General features: G+C 43.4%; 1 protein-coding gene across 2 annotated transcripts; it reads right to left on the reverse strand.

The window, feature by feature from the left end:
* Positions 1 to 1998: 1998 nt before the first annotated feature.
* SAG (S-antigen visual arrestin) lies at positions 1999 to 19629 on the reverse strand. 2 transcript variants are annotated; one of them, XM_058031638.1, is made up of 16 exons: positions 17075 to 19629; positions 15720 to 15887; positions 15099 to 15159; positions 14968 to 15012; positions 14501 to 14694; positions 13734 to 13793; positions 12574 to 12641; positions 12254 to 12389; positions 11857 to 11941; positions 10961 to 11033; positions 9821 to 9958; positions 9448 to 9525; positions 8511 to 8534; positions 8027 to 8091; positions 2735 to 2744; positions 1999 to 2113 (listed from the first exon to the last, which is right to left on the reverse strand). In XM_058031638.1, the coding sequence occupies exons 2-16, from the start codon at positions 15816 to 15818 to the stop codon at positions 2020 to 2022; spliced, it is 1230 nt and encodes a 409-aa protein (XP_057887621.1). In that variant the 5' UTR covers positions 15819 to 15887; positions 17075 to 19629; the 3' UTR covers positions 1999 to 2019. The 2 variants fall into 2 exon arrangements, with proteins under 2 accessions (XP_057887621.1, XP_057887619.1); XM_058031636.1 differs by lacking the exon at positions 2735 to 2744.
* Between the last annotated feature and the right edge of the window lie 54 nt (positions 19630 to 19683).

A 19683-nucleotide genomic window follows, 5' to 3' on the forward strand; every position in this document is an offset into this window, starting at 1 on the left:
AGCTTGTCCTGCAGGACAAGGAAAACTCTCCTTTCTCTCTGAGTAAATGACCAGCATGAGCTGAACAAATAGCATCTCAAAGTGCTTTCCCAAGCCCGGACAAAAGAACAGATTTAATAACCATTAACAACCATTTCCTCCCCACTGCACAACAGAGTGCACTGTGATTTTGTCCCACTTAGCTTAGAGAAGTCATCACCACAGCTGAATTTAAGAGGAAGGCAGGCAGCAACAGAGGCCCCTCACAAAGTTGACATATAATAAATTTAAAAAATAATAAAAATAATCAGATCTCTGAGTTTACTGGTCCCATACTTACAGGCCTAGTAGCCAGAAACGCTGAAAGAAACACCTTCGTGGAGAAAGATACACTTTGAAGTAAGAGCTGTTCCCCTCCTTCTCTTAGATCTTTAAAGGATTTTCTGAACTCCTGCTCTCCAAGACCAGCATATTCACAACAAGTGATTTCTTCAACCTTACTGTATCTTCTATGTGTTCTCGAGCCACCAACAAATTAGTAATAAAAATACCAGGGAAAAATCCCCAGACATCCAGGTGCAAATGCCTGATCCTCCCCCAAAGCTGAAATCACACAGAAATTATCCTGATCACAAACACCTGGAACTGGCCGCGTTCTTTAGCAGCAAAGCACCCAGTGCAGAGCAGACATTGTGCCTCTTGCAATTCAAGCTAAGGTGAGACACCTGTGACTAATGGACAGCACTGAGGAACAGGTGTGTTAGGGGAAAGCACTGATGGAACTCTGAAGTCAGCTGTGGTCTTAATTAACTGCTTCCAGCATCTTAATCAAGAGCAGTTTACAGAAGCAAACAGATCTAAGTGTGAACGTTTTAGTTCTATTTTCCAGAGTGTAGGGTGGGTAATGTAAGTCTATATTAATAAATGTGGGCCCTGCATTCAGACTTTCCAGGGAAATTTAAACCAGGGACACTGAAAAGCAGATTTAAAGCAAAAATGAAAAAATAAAACACCAGTTGTTTTACATGCAAAATGTAATTAGCTGATGCAACTCACTTCAGCAAAAACTTACATGAGATTCAGGAAAATATGTGACATTTACATGGATAATGAGAATATCCAGATGAACAAGAAAAAACAAAGTTTGCAGAATGCAATCTCATTTCTTAGAGCATAAACCAACTGCTGGCAGATGGATGTTGGGAAAGGCTCCTCAGGGAAGGCTGCGCCATAATTTCCTCCTTAATTTTCCTGCACCTTCTTTTGAAGCAGTTGCCTAGAGGAAACTAGATTAAATACAGACTCTGTCTGGACTTGTACTTCTGTTTGGCATTCTATATAGGGAGCTTTAAGCAATTCATTGACAGTGCACATTTATCTCATCTTTAATAACCTGGTTATTAAGCGTATTGCTAGAAAGCTAATACTGTTTATCAGCATTGTCTGTGCTGTGGGAGACAACCTGTGAGACATTTAATGGTACAGAAAGTGAATGTAAAAGCCACATGGGGACAGTGCAAGCACTGAAAAAACTCACTGGCTGAATTTGGTAAAGCATCAACGCAAAAGCAACCAAAAGGAAATAAAATGAGTTTTGCACAGTCTGCTGAGAAACTTTGATGAATCACCCATGGCTGCAAGCCAGCCTTCCAGGCTAAGATTTTGTTCACTGGCACTTCAAAGTCACAGACACTGACACTGAGTAAGTCCAGGCAGGCTGCATAAACCCTCATTTAAGCTCTCACCAGTGCTGAAAGCAACCAACCTTTTTATTAGGCAGCCCTGAAAGCAGAAGTCATGATATGGCAGATGTCCTGTCATCCTCTGGTAGCTTGAGTAAGAAGCAGGTGTTGTGTTTGCCCGATTCAAGATGAATCTTGTAACAAGCAATAGAGACTCCTAATGTCATGTCCACTGATCTCAGGGCTGACCCTGGAAGACCATGTATGAACTGAGAACATGCAGATTACTAGAAACTTAGGTCCTACATTTGTAATTGAAGCCAGACAACACAGCTCCTTTGTCAGCCTGTTCTTTTAATCACTCATCAGTTGAGGGTGAATTCTTGTCCTCTTCATCAGGTGTATTCTTTAGCTTCTGACGAGCAAACTCCTCAAATACAAGCTCTGCTTCGCTGTAATGAAAGAAACACAGGTCTTTCAAAATGATGTTACTCTATTTTTACACCAGTAGACTGTAGGCAACACATAGGATGAAGAAGAGAAGCCCACAACAGACTGGTAATGTTTCCTTTGTCTCAAAGTGATTTGGATCACATTCCCACAGGTGCTATTCTAGCTAAAATGAAAAGCAGTTTATTGAGCAAGTCAAGGCACAAACTGAGGATGTTTTTCATCTGAACTGAATCATGTCCATTCCAGATACATATTTATCAGCTAGCTGAACAGCCTTGCAAGGGCTTTGTTCAGGAATAAAATGCAAAACATTTCACCCTTATTCCTTCTATACTAAAATAGAGACACATGGTCAAACCTAATAAATTCCTTACACTTCCAGCTATAAAGCACAAACACATCCCTCCTGGGTGTGTTTGTGCTGTTAGGCAAAACACAGTCTCTTAATCTAGCTTCACATGGCCAGTCACTGCTGATTAACTCAGAGCAGTCATTTGTCAGGCCACAGTAACTTGCTCACTTTGAATTTTCAGCTGGGGATTTCTGGACAGTTTTGAGGAGTTTTAAAAAGAGTCAATGCACAAGTGTAGCTAGAATGTGAAGTACTGAAAGAAACTTACCCATCCTTCCCTGCAGTCACGAGCATGCAGCAAAGGAGGAAAAGAGACACACTGGGTAGTCAGTACAGCAGATGGCTAAAACACTTGCAAAGTGTTTAATGCAAAAAACGTGCAGACTGACAAGTCAGAGCAGTGACAAGAGCAGGATTTGCAGCAGTACAAGTAGAATTCCAGAAAGTCTCAAAATGTGCAAAACTACACCTGATGAGGCAAATCTTGATCTCCCAAATGGAAAAGCATTCCAGCAATGCTGCCCAAGCTATCTGAAGGGCTGAGGAACAAAGACAGATTTTCCCTTCTACACTTGCTCATGGTCACAGCTGTGGGAGACATCTGTGCACACACTTGGACTCTGAGCTGACAGTGCTTGCATGACATGATGTCAGCTTTAGTTGCTCTATCACTGTGATTGAAGAAGTCAGCTTAGACTTAGATGAGAAGACAATGCTTTTGTTCAATAAACATGAAGGCATTAAAATTAGAGGTCAAAGTACAGAAACACCTCAGGGATCTCTCATCAGATGGGTTAAGGCTTTTGGAGCAACATTCCTGATTTCATCTTGCCCTAAAAATGGTTTCAAGACTTTTGGCATTTGTGTTTCTTTAGTGGGATCTTTCCTAACCACACTATAACAAATCCTGCTTAGTAGCAGAACTCCTTGAAAGTTGTTTCAGCACAGCCTAAAATAAACAGAAGACTGTATTTGCAGGGATTTTATTGTTCTCACAGTTATTTTAGGAAGGCATAGTCACTTAACTGGCTTACTTCTCATGGCTTTGGGTCAGGGAGCCAAGCACCCTTGTTCTACAGAAGCAAAAATCTGGGGCACTTCAGTGACTGGATAACTCACTGCCTGGAGACTTCCCATCCACAACACACACTGCTAGAAAAGGAAGCATTAAAAGTGTGCCAAAGGGGGCCACTCCAGCCAAAATGCCTCAAAGGATGGCTCATGTAAAGATACTCCTGATGGAATCCCTCCAGACCAAGACAGAAGCCAAGATGAAGTCTGGAAAGTCTCAGGGCATGTATGCTTCATTGACATGGATTTAAAATGAAATATTTAGAACTTCTAAAATTTCCAACATATAAAGCATCATTCTCATTCCATTTTTTCTCCTTTAGTCTGCTCTCCTTCCCCTCTTGGAGGCACTTTCATTACTATGGGAACAGTGATATCAGTGATGTGGGTGAAGCTGAGCAAGATCCCCACCAGTGATCTGAAACTGATTTTACAAAATGGAGTGAGGGGGAAATAGCTATTGTTTCAATTTGGCACAGACTTAACTGTCAGGTAAATGATTACTGAGTCAATACACAGATAGTGTGGCAGCAGAGTAGTGCTTGTAATGTACCTCAGATGGAAGATTACATTCAAAAATGCACCATTGCACCTTCAGGCTGCAACACTAACTCCAACATGCTCCAATTGCATGCTAGCAGAAGTTAGACCCACTCCAGAGTTTTCTGGCTGTCCTGTGACTTATTTAATATTATAATACTGAAAAATTCTCAGAAAATGGGTAACTTTTACTTTTTTAATTAGCATTCCAGCAATTGTTTTGAGGGTTGGGATAGGAGGGGATTGATGAGGGTCCAGAATACCATCATCCTCTCAGGGGAGGGTTTTCTGGAAGCTTTTATTATGCAGCCACAGAAATTATTCCATATAGTTCAAGTCATAACATGTGGCAATTTTCAGTATAAACTTTCATTTAACCTCTCTTAACTTGATGGGGGAGAAAAGAAAAAGAGATTGGATTTTGTTATTTTCCAAGACATTCAATGCTTTAAAATGTCCTAATTTCTGAAAGTCACAATACCAAAACAGGGCAAGTATTGCTTTATTTCACTGTTAGAGGGATAAAGCATTCCTGGGTTTCTTGAAAACAGCCCTTTTGTGCAAGTTTAATCAGGGAGCAGATAAATGACCATTTGTTGAACAACAGCCAAAACAAAGGCCAGTGTCCAAGACATAAGCCCACAAAACATCAAACATCAGAAGATTGGCAGGAAAACCCCAGACCAAAGAATTCATGCTGAGACCACAGCCTTGAGGAAAACTCAGCAGGAACTTCTGGGCTAACTGCTGACCAGGAAAGGTTGGAAGCATGAAGAGACATAGCCCAGTTTGACTCTATCTTTAAAAGAAAGAGCTCCTTACACATTTTTTGTCAACAGGCGGAACAGACAGACTGCCAACATGACAGGAGCTGCTTTGCCTAAAAATAACCACATGTGAACCACATGGGTCCAGAAACAGTCACAAAACCAGCACACATGAAACATGCAAATCCTGGCCTAGCAGAAGATCAAGAGAAGGAAGTGATAAACACAGGGAGGCAAAGGTAGCAAGCTGCTTTTTTTCTGTCTCCTGCAGGCACAGGGAAGAAAGACCAAGCAATCTGCAATGGCCATGCACTGTGACAGACCTGCTGTTTACTGAGTGATGAATGCTTCAGAGCTTGCTCACAGACAGCTAGAGAGGGCAAAGCCATCTGCTGTGAAACAGAGCACACAGCACTTGCTCATACTTGCCCTAGCTTGGCCCTGAAAATATTGCCTCATGTTCTTGGGAAGCTCTTATGTCTCTGAGGTTCCCTGTGCTCCAGTCAGCCCTGCATGATTAAATGCATTGATGCTACACATGTTAGTTCTGCCATAAATCACCTTGGCTAGAGAAAAGGATATTCCCCCACTGCAAAATAAATCACAATGTGTGGCATTTTTTAATCCCACTCCAGCTCTAACTCCATAAGATGGTTGCTCTGACTTCTTTCTGTTCTTCCAGCTGTGCCTTAAGACAGTCAAGTGAGCAGGAAGGTGCAGTAGGCAAATTGGTCACTACTGGCTCATCAATAAAAACAAAAGGGAATGGAAAAAGAAGATAAGGAGAGATCTCAAAACTCCCTGTGCATGCACCTCTGCCTACACTCACTGCAGAGGCTCTGAACAAGCCAACAAAGAAAAATTCCATCTTTTGGGACCTCTGAGATTCCAAACACTGTTTGTTGAAGCTCCATCTCTACAATTAAGCCTGGGTTTGCTTGATTCCAAATTAGATGGCATTTCACTAATGAAACACATTATGTTTCTCAGAGTTCATGAGCTAAAGTGGTAGAAGAAAAAATTAAAAAGCCTGAACTCACAACTGGGAAAAGTGATAAAGCACAGTGCATGGAAAACTACCAACCAATAAAGCTGAAAAGTGTTTCAGTTTACCAGCTTCATATGTGAGACTGTTTTATTCCCTGTAATAAGCTCAGACACCACATTCCAGCACAGTTTTCAAGTCAGCTATTCAGGCTTCAGAGGAATTCTCTGTTGTGTTAGAGTTTCTGTTTTTAAGAGAAAGCATTTACTTCCTGTGTTAACCATTTGCAGGGCTTTCCCATGGGAGAGCTCCTGAAATTACCTGCATTTTTTTCAGTTTATAAGAAACCTGGTATTTCCATCTGTAAAAAATGCATGGAACATAGCTGACACTTCTGACAGCAGGCTTCTAGAAGACTTTGATGTAGCAAACAACATGTGGGCTGTGCCTCTGGTAAGAGGATGTGCTGGGGGAAGTGATCTGAGAAATGTTGCAGGTCTCCATTTTCCTGGTAAAGTCTCTGCCCACATCCTTTTGAGTGTACTGTATAAAGGAGTACATCATCCCTCCTTTGAAATTATCTTAGAAGGGAGAATTGCCTGACTTCCATTTTTCCTCATATTACAAATGCTTCTGCCAAAAGTATAAAGTAATAAAAAGGGGTTGTTGGCATTTTTAACACCAAAAAAGTAATGCAAAAAAATTCACACCATTCTAAAAATGTAAAACTCCTTACAATTGCCTAAACCTTTGGATGAGCCTTGTTAGAAGCTTCCAAGTTTTCCTTGGTGTCCATGAAAGCTCCTGAGCTGCCCAGAGGCACTAGATGGCCCTCACCAGCCACACTCCTGGGATCACCAGTGCCATCCCAGCCTCCACCACTTCTGTGCCAAGAGAATGTGCTGGCACTGCTCACAGCAGGGGCTTTCCCAGGGAAAATGAGTTTCCTGTAGTGCAACTGTTAGAGGAGAGATAAAAGCTACCTTTGCCCACTCCAGCACATCCATAATTAGCTGGGAATCTGGCTGATTCCCAGCCAGAGCATCTGAGTGTAGAGTGGATCACCAGCTCTCTTCTCATTGCTCACACTTGATTCCTCCAACTTCACACAGTAAGGACTCAAGTCACCCCTTTCTAATGCTTCCAGTATAGACCAAAGCATTTATCTCGGGATAACTCTTCTCAAAGATTCCACTGTCACTTCAATGTGAAAGTTTCATGTTCTTAGAAACAGCACTTTAGGTCAGTTTGGGCACAAAGAGAAAATGAAAGAAAGAAAAACGAGCACAAAAGCAGCCATGGCTTTTGTTTGAAGCCCACTAAACTTTGTCCCAGTATAGAGAGTAGGACAAAATGGCTCATCTGTAAAAGCCCCAGCAGGAAAGGGCTGGCCTGTCTGGTGGTCAGGAGAGACTTCAGATGCTGTACAGGAGCTTCTGATTTAATGTGAGCACCTTGCAATCTCTGGTGCTCACCACTGGTGAACTGAGCCAGCCAGGTCTGAGGAAGTGGGAGCATGCTCTGACAGCCTCTGGCATCTCATCCCAAGCCCAAGATGCCTGGGTAAGGCTTGCTCCTCACACTGTTACAGAGGTCCCTCACTTCCACACAGAGACCTAACACTGAAGAGATTTTGCTTTTGGATAACCACTGAACAAGAAGGCCACATCACAGACACCATGGCAAATGCCACATCAAGTAACAGGGACTCAAGAATCATCAGTGGTTTTATCACCTCTTCACTTTGCTTAAAAGTATTTGGCTTTGTACAATGCTGATGTATGTTAGGTATTTTCTGTGTCAGATTTTTTATTTTTTGCTTATACTGCAATCTGGCTAGGAATTGCTGACAGATTCATATGGGATCTTCTGCACTGCAGTCATAAGATTTAACTGTGCAGAGCTTCCTAAAACCCCTGTTCTCTGAGCTGTGATTCCATACATGAAAGATGAAAGGGAACATGATTCTTTTCCATTTTCTCCCATCTTTGCATCCCTGCTCTCTGTTATTTAGTGCCTGGAGGTTGCTACACACACACACACACATATATAGACACACAACCACACAGAACAGCTCCATACTGGAGCCTTGTAGGCTCTGAAGGCTTCCTGTAGCACAAATCACTCTAAGCCTTACAATGGTGAGATCTCACCAGAGCCTGTTAATGAACAAAGGCAAAAACCAGGTGTAACTGACCTGCTGGGTTCTTTTCCTCAGGTTTGGGGTGCATGAGACGAAATGGCAGCTCTGTGCCCACTTCACTTTAGGGAGAAGAAAGAATGCATCAGATCCACAGCTCCACAAACATGCCTGGTTCAGCCTCCTTCCTTCTTAGGCCAGCCTGAGCCCTCAGCTCCAGCTTCACCCATTCTTTCATATTTTTCTAATAATAATTTTCCTCTCAAAAAAATTTAAGCTCAAATTTCTCCATAAATATCCCAGGCATATTCACTTACATAGACTGGGTTTATTGTGTGCTGAATGTACTTGCATGTATATAAAATCAAAAGATATTTTTGTAATAGCTTAATTTTCACAGGAGAACCACAAACTACTTGCTTCTAACAGCTTAAGGGACAGTTGCTTTTTTTAGGGAGGTGAGAATGGCAATAAATAAAGAGAATAAAGAGATGAACTAACAACTAGAACCGCATGGTCTGAAAAGGAAGATGACATTTACCTGGAAGTGAGGTCTCCCAGTATGCTACAAAAGAAAAGAAGGAGAAAAACAAAGAATGTTTAATGTCTCTCTATTCTGGTGCTCCAGCAACTGCTGTTTAATTGGTGGACTACTGAAGTAACTTTCCTCATGTACTGTTCTCTACTTGCCACACATTCAACTGAACTTGTTTCTAAAAAAGGTAGCCTTACTTTTTCATGTCATTCCCATGGACAAAGAGTTTAGTTTTTGAACTCCTGACCAAGTATTGGGTATGGCCTCTTTTCCAAGAGCCAAAAGGCAAGTGGATGACCACAGAAAGCAGCAGGTATTTTATCACAGTTTAGACAAATCTTTGATGCGTTTTTACAGTAGCATGAAGCATAGATAAATGAAATACAACGGTAAATGGTGACTAGCATCAACTGAGAGTCACAATCCTGGTCCTTTTTTTGCACTGTATCCTGGATCTAACTCATGTTGATAACATCAGCTTTACCCAGAAACCCAGAAAGGTTCTGTACTGACTGAGTACAGAACCTGAGCTACAGTATTTATGACTCTCAGGCACATTCTGCTTCTCACCTTCTGCTCTGGGAGAACAGCCATGCCAACAGAAGAGGTTCACACCAAGTTTCCCCTCACTTCTCACAAAGTTTCAAAGCTAGGTTATAGCTTTGAAACAAAAATTGCGATGCAAACCAGAGGTTCCTACTTCAACCATGAAGTTATATGGTATCTAAGGAGAGTAACACAAACCATTTGGCTCAGGACAAGTGCTATGGAAAGGCCAAGGCTGTTTTCCAGGCAATTTATGCTTTACAGGGAGCCTCATATCCTCTAACATGTGCCCTTTCTCTTGGGGTGGACTGTTCTGGTCTCTCCTCACCCATCAATGACAAACACATTCCCCTCCCTTAACTCCAGGCAGATGTAGCAAAAAGTGTGTTACACTTACCCTGGAACGGTGAGCTTCACTTTGATCTTGTAGGAAACCAGAATCCCCATCACTGTCTTGTCTATTCCATCCTTAATGCTGCCAGAGAAAACAGAGAGCAGGGTGAGGTGGCACAGCAGTATAGCAACAACACACACCTGGAGCAAGAACAAGGGGAACACCCTGGAAGTGGGAGGGCAGGCAAGCCTCAGGTGCAGCCAATACCACTCCAGATCTGTGGTCCCTGTTCACCCTGAAGGAAAATCGTGGCATTAGTAATGGTGCCATATGTATCCATCTGGGCACAACAAAGTCCTGAGGGAAGTGTCTCCTCCATGCTCCCCTCCTCTCTCTAACTCTCCTACTACCTGGAACCATTTAAAACTCCACTCACATGGTACTAGAAGCCAAGTTGGTGTCCTCATCCTTCAGTTTTCCATCCAGAGCTATTTCCCGTGTCTCCCGGTTATTTGCAAGCAAGGGCAGAACTGTCAGTGTCTTGGTCAGGCTACTGTTTGGCAGCACCTTTTCACTGAAAATAAGAAGGGAAGTGTGGTTTGTTACACACCCAACTAGGAGACTTTCCAAACAGGTTACAAAGCTGCCCAAAAGGAGAGGAATTTATCTCTGCAAATTCAGTTGTCAACAATACAGATGTCCACCTCTAATCTAGTCAGCAAAATTCCCTTTCTAATCAACAAGAAAAACAAGCACTTATAGAAAATGCCTAATTTCACATTAAAGCAGAAAAGTAGGTTAAAACCACAGAATAATGGAATGGCTTAGGCTGGAAAAGCCCTTTAAGATTATCAAGTCCAACCACTAACCCAACACTGCCAAGGCCACCAGTGAACCATGTCCCTAAGTGCCACATTGATTTTTCCTAATATCTAATCTACACCTCCCCGACTGCCACACCCTCTGTGCTGCAAAGCTCTGAATTTGGACAAAATGAATCCTAGTTGAGAACACCAATACTGAATGGAAAACATGTCCCTAAGCTACAGAGCACAACACCAGACAAATATAAAGCACCTGGGTATGCCCAGCCCTCCTCACAGTGTGGGGTTCAGAGCTGCACTGCCAGTACAGTGAAGAGAAGCAAGTGGTTCTCCATAACATCTACAGACTCCAGGTTTCTGTGGGGTTTGTCAGGCCAGAAGAAACCAAATGAAATGCTCTTGCTCAAGCAGGAGTATCCATGACTCCAGTCAAACAGCAGCACCTTTCAGACAAGTGCTGCATCTCTATTTAAAGATTCCCAGCAATTGGGAACTTACTGCTGCCACCACTAAGTTTGTCTAGCAGGTAATTACTCTTCAAACCTCTTCTGCAACATCCCCATTTTCTGAAAAAACTTGAGGATCTCTGCTGCTCTGTGAAAAGCTGCATCTAAAGAGTATGAGTGGTGTGGCACACACAAGGCAAGAGGACAGAAAACTCTATCAGCAGGAGACAGACTAAGTATGAGAACCTCTCATCACTGATGATGAGGGTAATTAAAAGGTGTGAAGGAGCAGGAGCATTCACTCACTGTGCTTCCTCAGCAGCCACCACTTTGGTGTAGAAGTCACTGGAGTACAGCACCACATTGGCCACCTGCTCCACTGAGGGAGAAAGAAGAAAGCAGACACTCAGGGGTGTGCATGCACCACAAACAACACAGTTGCCCCCACCCCAAGTCCCACGAATGGGAAACATGGTGAAGAAAGCAGAAAACCCCATCCATTTAGAGCCTGAAGGGACCATCAGGACAGAATGCCTGACTTGGACAGAGACCAACAGCACACCAATGGCCAAAGTCTGTCTTCCCTAAAAGGCACCTGGCCTTGATTTGGAGACAACAGAAGGAGCCTCAGCCATTTTGGTCTCTCCCTGCCTTCTTTTCTCTTTCCCATCCTTTGTCTCTCAGACTGTGTTCTCCAGCTCTGCAGCTGGTGGGATGAAAACGTGTAGTGTCACATATAAAACACACAATGAAGCTCAGCCCCTGCCCTCAGCTTCCTCAGGAGCAATGACACTGTTGCTGGCAGAGGTTTCTGCAATGCCAGGCAAAGCTGTGTGCTATCTAGGCACATTCACAGTTAGCAGGAGCATCACGCTGACAGGAGCCCTTCCCACTGACCTCCCAATAAGGGTGCCTTTCCCCCACTTTTCCCACACCTGCACTGCCCACTGCAGGAGCCAGACCCCTTCTCTTTTTCTATAGGGGAAAATCTGGTGCCTGAAATTAGGACATACAAGTAACCACAGGAATCAGGAGAAAAGCTACAGCACTTCACTTGATGAATAGCAAAGAAACAGCAACAACAGGGGGAGGGACAAATTCCCGATATCCCCAGCTGCCTTCTTAAACTGTTACAAGCACTAAATTCTGTCTCTTTCAGACCTATTGCACTCAAAGAATCCCAAGCAACAGTAAAAACATACCCTGGACTTTGATCTTCTTCACAGTTTTGTCTGTGTTGTTGTTGATGGTGACAGTGACTGGAATGGGCTCACCATGGTAGTATACCTAGAAGGAATGTGATGCTCAGAAATCCAGCCAGGAGACTTCTTCTGAGCCTTAACCCCTCTAGTTCCCCCAGATCACACCTCACAGTGGCCAGACAGGGGAAATGACCCCTCCCAGCGATTCATGACCCCTCTTTCAATGACTTCAAATGTGTTTGGCAGGGCTTCAACCACCCCTAGCAGTAGCCACTGACAGAAATGACATTCAAGCCCTTGAGTGCTGGGACAAGTCAGTCTCAGCTGAGAAAGCAGCAAATGCCCATTGGCCTGCAGGTACCACGATGCCCCCAGCCCCAGGGCAAACCCCCCTCACCTCTTTACTGAGGCAGGCTTTCATGTGCAGGGGCTTGTTGGACATGAAGAACTGCCAGGTGGTCTCTGCACAAGGCTGGGGTCCTGGCTTCTCCGGAGCATACTGCACCTTACGGATCAGCAGACGTGCAGAGTTCCTGGGAAGGAGCAGAGGACACCATGGTGACACCCAGTGCTTGGCAGAGGCCAGAGCTCTGCATTCCTGTGTGCTTACACCCAGGAAGTCACTGACAAGGGGGCAAAGCTGAACAAACAACCCAGGTGCATCACTGGACCACCCATCCCCTTAAGGCAAAGCTGAAGAGAGACACATCCTGTTACCTCCTATGAATTCTCTCTTCCACATTTTCTGTTGAGAAAGCTTTCACCTCAAAGTCCACCCCACAAGTCTGCCAGACAGAGAAAGGACAACTGTGAAATCAGGATCAGAAGACAGGAACATCTGCAGATGTTTCAGTATCTTTCTGCACACCAGAAACTGGCAGACTCCTGCCAGCTGCAAATTATTCTGGCCTCCCACCACTGTCACAGACATCCCTGACAACTGGTGTTGGCACATTCACCTGTTCTACAGTGCTTCTGATAAATGAGACTTAATCCCAGCCTCTGGGAGATGCCATCCCTTCTCCTGAAAGGCTTCCTGTGAGACCAGTGCTGGAAAGGTCACATCATAAGACTGCCCAGTGTGCTGCACTGCCTGGCCCACCCTAGGTTTCTGAACTGAATTTTGAGTTGGCTTTGTAATGCCAAAACCAGCATCTAAGGAGTGGAAGTGATCATGTCAAGCTAACCTTTGCTTTATCAGGTTTATAGCATCATGGGGCACCTGTGTGAGTCCCAGCTAATTCTCTACAGAGACATTTTTGCTAGAGTATCATTCCCTGGCATAAGACACAGGTTATCCCTTTTGCACTAGGTTCTACAACCCTCATCCCACTTTGCCTGGCTGATCGCCCAGTTCTGCTGTCCAGACAAGCATCTAGTCAAGTATAAAAGGAATATTTTTAACAGTATCAGAAATCTTGCAGAACATATAATTATTTAGCAACTTTTACAACAGGTTTTTTGTTCTGTTTACTCATATGTACAAGCCAGGTCTTCTCTGCATTTAATTCAGGGCAGGTCTCAACACATGTTATTTATAGCAATCTGTGAGATTTTAGGCACTCGGTCTCCTTTTCTTTCATGTAGCCTCACAGCCACAATCATTTTATGTGCAGCCAAACCACAAATCATGTGATAGTCTTAAAGAAGCTACAACACTGCAGATTTTGTAGTCTTGCTGCTATTTGTTTGGATTCTCTTTCTTATTCTGAGAATTTCAACTCCAATTTGTGACACATAATTGTAGCCCTTAGTTCCTGACATTTGTAAAATCAGTATCACCTTCTCCTACTCTCAAGTTAAACAAATTCCCATGTTTTTTTTTTCCATCTGACTTTCCTTAACCCTTATAAGCACAAATGTCCCACTGGCCTCACCTTATCAACATCACGAGGTGCAGGCTGCAGACAGACTGAGCAAGGCAGGTAATCTGGAAACTGTGGGAGGAAGAAGAGGAAATGCCCCAAACCAATAGTACACAGATGTTTTAGGTAACATAGTGCTCACAAAAGCAGTCCTGAAGACAAGGGATCATTCACTGTAATGCTGTAACCCTTTGGAATTCTGGCTAGTATACTTGCCTTGCATGAACAAATCTCTTTCTTCCAAAAATACTTTAAAAGTCAAGAAAAAAAAAGTCCATGCGCAATGTGAATCTTCCTCAGGAACATGAAGACAGACATATGAGTGAGAGTACTGGAAGGATTTCCTGTTAGAATTTGGCAGTCAGCTGTCATTTGTCATCAGCTGTCAAAGACCTTTTCATCTCCTTATTTGATCCAAAGTTTTTAAAGGAAAAGGATTTGGCACTGGGGCAATGGTAAAAAATATTCCAGCTCCTCAGGAACAGGAAGGCAAGAATATATGGGCTGTTGCTAGCATAAAGCCATTGCAAATTCCCTTGCCTTTTTTAAGAAAGCACTTCTCACAGTGGTGTGATCACTGCTCAGTTAGATCTTCTTGCACTTTACCTCTCAGGATTGCAAGAAGTAAGAAAAACACTGGTAACACCATCTGTCACTCAAAATTGGAACTTGCAGAACATGAATTCACTATAAATTCCCATCTTCAGTTCATCACCAGGCCTCAGCAGCCTGGTAACTACAAACAAGAAGAGAATCAGAGGCTCTTCCGAAACACTTACTGTAAAGAAAAAGGGATAAGCATTTTTGCCCAGCTTCTTTAGCAGAGATTCCTGCAAGAGGGTGAGAGACTCTGGCTTGTCAGCAGGCGGGTACACCTGGACCCTGGAGAAGAAGAGGTCCCGGCGGAAGGCGAGGCCGATCACGTCGATGTCCTCCTGGCCGTAGCGGAACACGCACGTCAGCGACACAAACACTGGCAAGAAGCACAGCACAGGTGAAACAGGCAGCAGGAAAATGGTGGGGCCAGGCTGAGATGGGGACACCTTCTGCCTCAGGGAGACATGGGAACTCATTTCAACACTTGCATAACCCAGTGAGGACTCATCCCACGTGTAACAACAGACAACATTGATAAGAAGCCCATTCACTGAGGCAGAGAGGTACATTTGTACCCTTCAAAGGTTCTACCTTAGCATCTCACTCAGAAAGACAATTTCTGAGAAATACATTGCATAAAACCTCAAACCTTTTTTCCCCTTGATAATAGCAGGATCCACCAATACAACACCATCTGAAAGAAAGGGGAAAAATGAAGATTAACATAGATAAAAACAGGGTTGAGAGCAGGAAGAGCAGCACATAACCTCGTGGACTTACCTACAGGTTCTACATTCCCTATGTTGTCAATGTAGTCCCGCTTTCCCAGGTAGATGGTCAGCTGTGGGGACAGGATGACCACAGTTGAACAATAAAATGTTTGTGGTTGTTGAGGGAAGGGGGACACACATCACAGAGCTATAAATTTTGCAGAGATCAGAACAATTCCATTTTAAGTGGAATTTTTTTTTCCAGCAAACATGCCACCCCCACCAGACTCGACAGGATTATTCACCTGCAGGACATCAGAACTGAAGACTTGATCTAGACCAACTCCCAAAGGTACAACACAAATACTTGTGCATGGAATAAAGAAGTGTAGATTTAAAGATTTTTGGTGCTGTCAGGTTGGAAAGACAATGAATCAGGTTTGTTTTGAACACTTATCAGTAGAAGTACAACCCAGGAGGAGAGTGAGGTAAGCTGCCTTGTCTTGTATTATAACACATGAAAAGTTTGCCCTAAAAACTGCTTACATCATCTCCTCAAACTCAGTAGTAATACGGGTCACGCTCCTTCTTCAGAACAAAATAAAGGGGGCAGGAAGGAGCTTTCTAATAAGTCTTCAGTCTGACTACAGTAAAACTCAAACCTAAATAAGCCCATTATTACTGTACTCACAGCTTTGTCACGGGTGCTTTTTCTGAAGATAACTTGTTTTGGAGGAGAATCAGCATTCTTCCCACCAGTCCCAGTCTTTTGAGACTCAGGGCGGCTCATGGTCAAAGACAGGGATGTGACTGTGGGTGAATGAAGCTCTTCTGTCCCCAAACGTCCTGTGCCAGATGCCTGGGAAAAATAGGTGGATGAGATAAAAGCAGCAGGTAAAGCAGTGAACTCCTGGTGTTGTTTTAGACCCCCTCACACGTCCAAATGGTGGCTCTGTCTAAAAGCTACCAAGGTGGTTTGTGTTGATAAGGAGTCAGGCCAATTCCCAAATAAGAACTCATCTGTGCTGTTGCATTTTCCTCAACCAGAACCCAGTGCAGCCCATTATGGGCAGAGCAGCACTGAGCTCAAACCAGAATGCACCATAAGGATAGAACAGTCCAGCCACCTGCCCAGAAAGGCAACAATTATACTTAGAGGTAGGGAACAGCTTGCACCTGAGGGGTAGAAAACATATGGAATAAAAAATATGGAATAAAAATTCTTCAGGAGGAGAAAAATAAGGAGGGAAAGAAAAGCGGTGGGGGGGTGGGGTGGGGAAGAGAATGGGGGGGAAAATAAGAGAAGCAGTGGAAAAAAGAAGGGAAGAAGAGAAAGGGCACAAGGGCACAAGAGATATCCAGAGAGAGAAGTGCAGAAAACCTAAGTGGTACAAAGCAGAGAGAGATTAACTTTTCATTCTGTTTTAAGACACAAAATAGTATCCAGTTAATGATCAGACAGCAAATTTAAAATAAGGTGAAGCATTTCCCCAGTTAACAGAAGATTCAAGATGGCTCTGGTAATCACCAATATGAATTGAATCACAGGATTACACACATTCACAGGGAAAAAGGCTTTTGGCAGCTGTTGGATGAGGATCCAGGAGCAACCTTAACCCTGTTAAGATTCTGAAGCAAAGGAGCAGCGTCAGGAAAGCATGATGCCACACAGGCACCATCCTGTCCTTACACTCCTCACCATCAGAGCTGTGTGAATGAGAGCACTGCTAGATAGACCCCAGCTCTGATGAGTATGACTGTCCTTGCAGTTTGCTCCAATTCTATTCCTCAGCTTGCTTTCCCATTTCAAAACTGCTTCGGGAGGAAAACAGTTTCTAGGGCCTATTTGCAGACAACAAACCATAGAAAAAGTAAATACTTGGCTTCTTGGAAAGCTGAAAAAAATCTAAGGCAGACATTAGAAACAGACCATACACATGTAAGCATTTCTATTTTCATTAAGTAGGTTTTTCAAGCCCAGATCAGTATTTGTTGCTGACTAGACATGCTGTAGACTCAAACACAACAGCAAATAACATCAAGTACCTTGCTGTGTTCAAAGTGGCACAGGAGCTTCCAGAGACAGTGATGGGAACTTCTAAATTATTGAAGAAAGATGAATTTTCCAAGGCAGCTGTGTCCTATGCTTCTTTGCATCTAGCAGAGGGAATTACTGCCCTCTTCACAAGCAAGGAAGACAATTTGTAGGGGATTGGAAAGCTCGTCTCCAGTTGCGTCCATCCAGGATTTCAATAATTAATCCCTCTGCAAGAGCAAATATTGTACCTGGGCTGAGATTCAGCTGGGAAGTGGTTAAGTCAGCAACAACAAGGCATTAGCTAAGGACACTCAGCTAGTCAGTGAAGAGGTGTACAATGTCCTGTTCACATGTTTTGCAAAGACTTATGAAGCACAGGCCAGCTACTGAAAGCAGTTTATTCTAAAGCTCTATCTCCTCCTTCCTAGGGCTGCAGGACATGCAGCCTAGTAAGAAACTGAACAGACAAGAGCCATTTATGAAAAATGGAGTTTATAAAACACTAAAATGCCATTTTGATGGCCTGTCAAACAGTGAGAACAATGCACTATTCTCAGGATCACTACGCAATTTATCTATTACTGCTTCACCAGCAGCCAACTGACATGCTGATGCAAAACAATAGACTGCTGGTTTGTACAATCTCCCCCTCAATTTACTTAAAAAAACACATCATCTGGGATTTAAGAAACACAGATATTTCAATTAACTTCAGCTCTGCTGCTCCTTAATCTTCCAAGAGTAGCTTTCCCCACCCACCAGTGAATTTGGGCCTGGTATTTTGCACAACAGTATATGTTAACTTTTGGTTTGTGAGTTGTAGGAACAGCTGTAGCTTTCCTCTGGCTGCATCTGTTCATTTGATTAACAAAGATCACATGATATCCTGTCCACTTGCCAGCCTAACAGCTCCCTCCAGCTCAAGCAAACTTGCAGTCACAGATCAAGCTTGCTTTTCACAAACAATCACTGACATTTGCCTGAATATAGTGGCCAGGGCTACACAAATTACTCAAAAAAAAAAATGAATGACAGAGCCAATGTTCCTCAGCTCTTTCAGGGTTCCAGCAACATTTTATTAACTGGAGGTGGATTATTTGGAGAGCCTAATCACTACTCTGTCTAATCAACTCTGGCAAACACAAACCAGCCAGGCTGGAACCACAGAAATTCACACGTGCCTGTGCTGCAGAAGGGAAGCCAGGTCCTTATTGTAGGAAGTAAGGAAGAAACCTCAGAGATGAAACTCAGTCACACTTTGCAAAAGCAAAAGGAAGGGAGCTGGTTTTGTACAAGTCTGTGCTGCAGCCACTGCAGGGTTATTAGTTCTCCAGGAGAGGATGAGCATTCCTGTTGGCACATGTACCACTGCAGACATCTTCAGAGGATCTTGGGAACAGCTTCTCTGTAACACAGGCTCCTAGTGCACCCTTAATCCAGAGAAGAAAGATGCCCAACCCGCCCCCAAATCCACTTGAAGGGCAGCTCCACCTCTGGTAGCAAAACTGCTACAGCCACCTCTGCACTGCAGGTTCCTTCATTTGCTCTTCTTCTCTCTGCAGGCTGGAGCAGGAAAGGAGGCAATAGAAGTAATCAAAATATAGGAAAAAAAGAAAAGCTAAAATTGCTCACTAGAATGTCTTACATACCTTGGTGCTAAGGAACCCTAATCTAAAATGCTTAAGGATTTAGCTAGCTGGCTTCTATCCTTCAGCATTATTAACCTGCTTCATAACAGCATCAATGGGCCTAGCAAAGCCCTTTGAGTAAGATCTGTGTCCATGCTGTACAAAAACACAAGTGCAGCAGTCTAAATTATAAACATCCTAAACCCATTCTGATCCTCCTCAGCAGAGCATGCAGTTTTTATTATGCTAATCTCCCAATAATCTTTCATCATGCTGACTTGCCACTTCGTGAGCTGCTTTCCTGCAGTAACCAAGGTCACCTGGACTCGTGGCAGGTGCCTTTTCAAGGACCATATGCCACTGCAACAGGCAGAAGAAAAAATACCTTGCCCTTAGAAACTGTTCAGAATGCCAACTTTCCATTTTTGCTACAGTTCTCACATCCATGAGCTGAATAAAAGCTTATTTTCTGATGAGAAACAGGGTGGGCCAGTGACAGCTATTGGTTATGAAATTTGTACATTGAAGAGCTGAAGACTTTGCTTCATCACTCTGAAGCTGGAACCAGAGCAACATCTTCAAAAGGGTTTTTGTGTTTTTAAAGAAATGTGCAACTCCTATTCCTGCCTTAAAAACTTGACAAGCTAGCCGTCAAAGCCTCACAGCAGAAAAAGACATCTATTTTTAGCAGTGTTTGAAATACAGATCCTGATTTCCTCAGTTCAGTAGTTTATCTAAAACATCCAACAATACATCAACCTTTCAAGGACAGAGACAGAGGCACTTGTTCAATGAGGCAAGACTTTCTTCAGTCTCAAGGCAGGACTACTGAGACAGCGAAAGCCCAGGCTGCACCTGCAGGACATCTAGCCCCAAGCTAAGATCATTATCCTTTTTCCCCTTTGACACCAAATTCCACAACTCACCAGGAAAATGGCATTTCAGATCCCCCTCTGCACTTATTCCAAACAAGATCTCGCACACAGATG

The sequence above is a fragment of the Melospiza georgiana genome, chromosome 10, assembly GCF_028018845.1.
Source record: "Melospiza georgiana isolate bMelGeo1 chromosome 10, bMelGeo1.pri, whole genome shotgun sequence".
Lineage (NCBI taxonomy): Eukaryota > Metazoa > Chordata > Aves > Passeriformes > Passerellidae > Melospiza > Melospiza georgiana.

What these genes read in the sequence shown, in the direction of transcription:
- SAG (XM_058031638.1), bottom strand. Translation starts at nt 15,818, where the DNA reads ATGAGCCGCCCTGAGTCTCAAAAGACTGGGACTGGTGGGAAGAATGCT. An exon ending in CACCTCGTGATGTTGATAAG is followed by an intron (nt 12,642 to 13,733) that starts GTGAGGCCAGTG and finishes TCTGTCTGGCAG; the next exon opens with ACTTGTGGGGTGGACTTTGA. An exon ending in GAAGAGAGAATTCATAGGAG is followed by an intron (nt 12,390 to 12,573) that starts GTAACAGGATGT and finishes GCTCCTTCCCAG; the next exon opens with GAACTCTGCACGTCTGCTGA.